The sequence below is a fragment of the Channa argus genome, chromosome 14, assembly GCF_033026475.1.
Source record: "Channa argus isolate prfri chromosome 14, Channa argus male v1.0, whole genome shotgun sequence".
NCBI lineage: Eukaryota > Metazoa > Chordata > Actinopteri > Anabantiformes > Channidae > Channa > Channa argus.
The window spans coordinates 18,575,307-18,582,404 of record NC_090210.1 but is presented as its reverse complement, the minus strand read 5'-3'; the positions used below and the strand labels follow the sequence as shown (position 1 = coordinate 18,582,404).

Genomic DNA, 7,098 nt, shown 5'->3' with positions numbered 1-7,098 from the left:
TTACTTTTTCAGCGGATAAATGAAGAAATTCTGTGCAAAAGTTGTGTAACTAACATTTTTCAAAGTAAACATTTTTGTGTTTGGCTTAACACATTATGCTCATATAATGCCTCAACATCAAGTTTACACATTGCAGAATTTTTTTTTTTCTCTGTTTGTTTTGACAGAAGGTCAGGAGCATTGATAAAGAAGCACCTGTTTAGGGCCCATGCTGATATTGCACTCACCCCTTGCTCATTGGTGCAGGGGAGGAAAAGAAAGCAAGTATAAATACAAAGGGCGAGCATGAGGTGAGTGTGATTCTCTCTGAACAGCCAGGGAAAGCATGCAGGTGTTCATTCTGGTGGCTCTGTTTGGGGTCGGCCTAGCGCAGCACGACCCCCACACCAAGAAGGGCAGGACGGCCATTGTCCACCTGTTCGAGTGGCGCTGGGCTGACATCGCTGCAGAGTGTGAGCGCTTCTTAGCTCCCAATGGCTTTGGGGGAGTTCAGGTATGCATGGATGAATGTGTGTGTGTGTAATTTTTCTACTTTATAATAAATAGCAAAGCATGATCACACACACATCACTGTAAAGTGGTATAACTGTGTAGATTTATTTTACATGGAAAAGTTATTTTCTTGCTTAAAGTTTAAATTTTGTTTTGTGACTTTGAAACTGTTACAGAGGAAAAAAAAAAGGAACATGTAGTATGTGATGCTTGGCTGCTCAGGCCTATAGAAAAGCCTTTCAGATGGTTTTCATAGGTTCATCAATCCTCTGCCTCTTCCCCGTTCTATTTAAATGTAAAGAGGTGAAGGGTTTCAAAGAGAATATTAGAGAAAAGAGTTGCTCGTTTTTGGATAGAGCCATCTCCAGAAAAACTGGATCATACATCGTCTGCGATTTAGCTTTTTAGCACTTTTGCTTCCTAAATGCCCACATCTTTTGTACACCCACAGTTTATGGCCTTTTAAAGACATTTTTTCTTGTTTAATACTCTGTTTTCACAGGATGAGTAACATACACTGGGATGGACTTCATGTGTAAATGGCTTGGGGTGTCTAACGATGACTCCCCGTCCGCAGACAATTCTTGTGTTAAGACTTTATTTTTACAGTAATATTCTCCCTACGTGTTGCGCAGATCTCCCCTCCAAATGAGCACATTGTGCTGGACCAGCCCTGGAGGCCCTGGTGGCAGCGATACCAGCCAATCAGCTACAACCTGTGCTCCAGATCAGGCAGTGAGGAAGAGCTGAAAGACATGATCACCAGATGCAACAATGTTGGGGTAAACTACACCATGACAGTGATTTAGTGAAAGGCGTTATGACCATTGTTCTTCTGGGTTTGACAATGCCTCGTAAATCTGCAGCCTTGTACAACACAACAAATTCATACCAGATAAAGAACACTGGATGCTTTTTGCCTAAATTACATCATCATTGAACTGTTTTATTACAGGCATTTAAAAACAAAAGTAATTTAAAAAAAAAGGAGTAATATGTAAATAAATTAATGCATCTGTCTCTAGAAACTCTCATGTTAATTTAAGGCATTTGATGGATTCTCTGGGTAGGGTAATATGTAGGGGACCACCAACATTAGAGCAAACCAGCGGAGAACAGTGCAGCTCTGACATATTTCAGTAACCTGAGAATGAAACAAGTGCAATGAAAAGGAGTGAAAATGAAGAGAGATGGAAGACAGGTGCAACACCTACAGTACAATCGTGCATTCATTCCTGCATACACCCACAGGTCAACATCTATGTGGATGCTGTCATCAACCACATGTGTGGATCTGGCGGTGGAAAGGGAACTCATTCTTCGTGTGGAAGCTGGTTCGACGCTGGCAAAAGGAACTTTCCCAGTGTCCCCTATTCCAGTTTGGACTTCAACGACCAAAAATGCAACACTGGCAGCGGTGAAATTGAGAACTACGGTGATGCCAGTCAGGTAGCGAATGTCACTCAGAAATACTGGCACACGGAGGCCGTTTCCCCAATTTAGCATTTTATAATGTACTTTTTCGCTCCGATTGGCAATGTGTTTAGCCAGAATTATTCGCTGCAGGTACGCGATTGTCGTCTGAGCAGTCTGTTGGATCTCGCGCTGGAGAAAGAATATGTCAGGGGCAAGGTGGCCGACTACATGAACAAGCTGATTGACATGGGTGTGGCTGGATTCAGAGTGGATGCCTGCAAGCACATGTGGCCTGGAGATCTGGCTGCTGTCTATGGTCGTCTGCACAACCTTAACACCAAGTGGTTCCCCAGGGACTCCAGACCCTTCATCTACCAGGAGGTAGTAAAAGCTTTACTTTATTATTATTCGTTTTTACATTTTTAGTCATTTGGCGAGTGCTTTTATCCAAAGCAACTTTGGGAGAACACATCAAGGGCAACTTGAGGTCCAGTGTCTTGTCCAAGGACACTTCTGACCACGAGGACAGGGGAGTCAAACCACTGACCCTGCAGTTTGTGGTCAACCACTGCCACTATTTGTACACATGAATAGCAAATATTAATAAGTAGTTTCCAAGATACCTTACTGTAGGCCACCATCAGGTTTGCTGTTTTGTCTAGGTTTAGTTCTAGGTGTGTTTATTAAGAGATAACTACAGTATCAAATACAAAAAATACATTAGTGCCCTTAACTCAACACTGTATTTGGGTGTTGTGTATATACTGTATCTATTGAACTAAAAACTGGATAAACTAATCTGAACCTGTGCAGAAGAAGCCCTTGAACAAAAACTGCTGACAGAGACAAATGTTTGCATTCAACTGCATGATTGGCCAGACTTCATCTGCAATCTGCATGCAAACATGTGATTGGATGACTGCTTACCACCCACATGCCAAATATGTATAACTGATAACACAAAACAGCAGTAGGCAGAAGCCGTGGGAAACTAAGCACAGAAATCAACATGACACACACAAGCACCCTGGGAGCAGATGTTACAGTCCCCTCCAAAAATATTGGAATGACAATGCTAATTCATTTGTTTTGACTGTAAACTAAAGACATTTGGATGATAGATCAAAAGATGGATATGAGATGAAAGTTAAGGATTTCTGCTTTTATTTACTGAAAGTAAGCAAAAATAATTTGAACATGTGATTGACAGGTGTTTCTTGTTACCCAGCAGTGTCCTGTGGGTATAGAGAAAATGTCTTAGAAAAAGAAGGAACCACTGGTGTTTTAAGCAACATACATAGAACAGGTCAGATCCCAATCCATCATTTGCAAAAGACTTCATGAGCAGACATACAGAGGCCATACCACAAGATGCAACCCCTTCATTAGCAGTAAGAATCCAGTTTGGAATTTATAAAAAAAAAGTATAGAGATGAGCATGGAAAAAAGCTTTATGGTCTGCTGCGACCAAGAATAACCTCCTCCAAAGTAATGACATGGCCAGAGTTTGGAGGAACAACTGATCTGCCCATCATCAAGCTAATCGGCGAAGAACGTGGACATAATGTCAGGGCTTGGGCTTACATGGCTGATTCTGCAACCACTCCCAGATCTCTTTATGATTATGATATAGCAGCAGAATTAACAAGGAGATCCACAACAACATTTTGTTCACAGATTTAAAGACAATGTATCAAAATGGGAGGAGCTTCATTATGCAGAAAGAAATTAATGAAAACACGCTTCCAACTCAATAAATGACTTCACCAGAGGGACAAAGAGAAAGGTTTTAGACTGCCCAAGTCAGTCACCTGACCTGAACCCAGTGGAACATGCAGAAAAAAACTAAAAGAGCATGAAAAGAAACAACAATTTATGGTCACAGGCTTGTTGCGGTTATTGCAATAAGTGATATTAAACCAAAATGTCAAGTTTCATTTACTTTGAGCTGAAATTCTGAACTTTTATATCACACAGTATCCATCTTTTGACCTCAAACCTAAGTGTACAACGAAAACAAATGAATTATCTAGAGCTTGTTTTGGAGGGGACCACTTATGGTGTGTTGAAGGTTTTAAGATTAATAGTTCTCTCTGTCTTCATTAAAAAGAGTTCATAACAACATAAAAATGGCTATAGTTACTATGGAAACAAGAAATATTTAAAATATTATTTTAAAATATTTAGTGTAGCATATGTCAGTTAACAAATCACTTATTTGGTTTTGTTAACCCAAACCAAAGCATGAATGACGGGCATTATGTGATGTTTTCCCTTTAGGTTATTGATCTGGGAGGTGAGCCCATCACGTCAAGAGAGTACTTCCATCTGGGAAGGGTCACTGAGTTCAAGTACGGGGGCAAACTGGGAACTGTTTTCAGAAAATGGAGCGGGGAAAAGCTGTGTTATACCAGGTTTGTGCGTCTCTGCTGGTGGGCCAAAATCCTACATCTGATTGTTGTATTATTTTTACTGTGACATGAATATAACCCCAAAAGATCATACGTGGTAATGTTTCTACTGAGTGGGAAAATTATTCATACATTCTCATTAGAATCCTTTTAGAACTTGTTAATTTTAGATTTTAAGGATAAAATACTGCATTTTGTACGATTGCGTCCAGGAACTGGGGAGAGGGATGGGGTTTCATGCCAAACGACAAAGCGCTCGTCTTCATTGACAACCACGATAACCAAAGAGGCCATGGTGCTGGTGGCGCCTCCATTATTACATTCTGGGACTCCAGGCTCTACAAGATGGCTGTCGGCTACATGCTTGCCCACCCTTACGGTGTAGCCAGGGTGATGTCTAGCTTCCGCTGGGACCGACACTTTGTGGATGGAAAAGTATGTTCTCTTCTAAACAGGAATAACAATGTATATTATTTTTGACTTTTTTTTTATATGAATTGTTGACCATCATCCTGTAGGATCAGAATGACTGGATAGGCCCTCCCAGCCATGCTAATGGATCCACCAAGCCTGTTCCCATCAACCCTGACCAGACTTGTGGTGATGGATGGGTGTGTGAGCACAGATGGCGTCAGATCAAGTGAGACATCAGAAAGCAACACTTTGCTCACTTCAGCTCGATCTAACATGTCTTTTTTTCTGGAATAGTTCCGATCTTTTACTACTCTTTAGTCCTACCTTTTCTTAAATGTAGTTTCATTAATGAGATATTGTTTCTTCTCCTATGTAGGAATATGGTCATTTTCCGTAACGTGGTCAATGGACAGCCTCACTCCAACTGGTGGGATAACCAACACAACCAGGTTGCCTTTGGACGTGGTAACCGTGGTTTCATCGTCTTTAACAATGATGACTGGTAAGGAGTGTTCTGCTGTAAAATGCAGTTTTACTGTGATATTATGGTGTTATTTTGTAACAATGTGTACTTTGTTCTCACCTTCAGGGCCCTGGATGTCACCCTGTACACTGGCATGCCCGGTGGCACCTACTGTGACGTCATTTCTGGCCAGAAGGAAGGAAACAGGTGCACTGGGAAGCAGATCAGTGTTGGCAGTGATGGCCGAGCCCACTTCAGGATCAGCAACACAGATGAAGACCCTTTTGTTGCTATTCATGCTGAGTCCAAACTGTAAACACATCCTACAAGATTTTAAATAAATTTCATTTTTGCACGATTAGTGAACTTAAAGCAATGGATTTCAAATATTTAAATTTTCTTTGAAGTTACTCTTTGAAATGACTTCACGTATCGTGGGTGAAAAAAAACTCTAGGTGATAAGAAGTTTTCTTTTCTACTAAATGTGTGTCCAATTACTGTAAAGATCACCAAACACATCTTCCTGAGGTGGAAATACAATAAATCAAATCTAATTCATGGCAACTGTTATCTATGAAGGTCCTGCTTCACATCCAAAGTGACATAAATCTCGCCACGTGTTTGTAAAATCTGGTCAGAGCCAGCATAAAGAACGGATGATTCTGTTTGACTATCATCTGTTCAAAAGTGAGTATTGTCAAAAAATTTGTCAAACGTTTAAACACCAGTACAATCATTTACTTCTCAAACAATTTTGCTAAATGTACAGTTGAGTCAAATTTTGTGTCAAACTAGATTAGGATATTTAAGGGTGGGTCACTGAGTTTGACATATTGCAGGGGGGCTGGAGTGTACAGCACACTAACACAAAGCAAATAAAGCAGACTACACAACTGCTACTGTTACTCACCTCCGATAGTAAGTGTCTTGGGTTCGAGGTCCAGACCTGATAAGCTGTTTGCTTTGTTTGGCAAAGGCTAACCAAAGCTCGACGCTGGCCTGAAAACTCTATATGCTGTATCACATTTATTTGCATCCATGCACATCTCCTCCAACAGGTGGACACTTTTAGAGGTGGGACTTAGTGAATAGTCAACTGTTTTATGAATAATAACATGTTTTAATTTTTATTTAGCGTTCAGCAATTGCTAACCAACTGTTGTCCCAGATAGCTACAGTACAGGGACAATGAGTGTTCTGAACCAGACCTGTGAGGCCTGCTAATGTCTGTCCTGCATTGTGTATTCCTCTCCTCCCCTGGGACGACTCTTCCCCATCACACTGCACCCACATCAGTTTCACCTGAGTGCAGCGCTGGCATACCTCATTAAGACAGCGCAGGGGGGCCCACAGGGCCAGTGAGCTACCTTTCCATCCTTATTTCCTCCCTCACTCTGGCCACCTTCCTGTTGTGTCACCCTCACTTTCTCCCCGTCTCCACCTTCCTAGGCCATCGACTGAGTCTCCATCAGCAGCTCTGGACTGGTGACACAGGAGCGCCAGCCATCCAGAGGTGTGACAGTGAAGGTGATGCCTGCCAGAACATTCGGCTCATCTCGGTTGTCACGGCAACGTGATCCACAAGTTAAGAAAACCTGGGAATTCATTTAGTGCCTCAAAGAATGAAAAAAGTAAGACACAGCAATGATTAAAAAAGGCTTCTTTACTAAATGAAGATGGTGTACACACGTGGTTTGTAATGTGTGGCATCACAATACAAAGATACAAGCCTAAACCTCTTTAGTGTGTCTGTCAAATCATGCAAATGGTGCCAGAAAGCATTTATAACATATACAATTCTTCTAAAGTTCTGACTTGCTGTTACGTTTCAAGCATTACACAGCAGGTGATGACTCTAACCTCACAACGTGTGTGACAGAGAAAGTCAAGGTGACAGAGAGT

General features: G+C 41.4%; 1 protein-coding gene across 1 annotated transcript; it reads left to right on the top strand.

Annotated features, from left to right (window-relative positions):
- Positions 1-290: 290 nt before the first annotated feature.
- On the top strand, positions 291-5,554 carry amy2a (amylase alpha 2A). Its single transcript, XM_067475423.1, has 9 exons — positions 291-493; positions 1,128-1,274; positions 1,744-1,941; positions 2,059-2,289; positions 4,189-4,322; positions 4,532-4,754; positions 4,838-4,959; positions 5,110-5,235; positions 5,323-5,554. Exons 1-9 carry the CDS (start codon positions 326-328, stop codon positions 5,510-5,512), a joined length of 1,539 nt encoding a protein of 512 aa, XP_067331524.1. The 5' UTR covers positions 291-325; the 3' UTR covers positions 5,513-5,554.
- Positions 5,555-7,098: the final 1,544 nt, after the last annotated feature.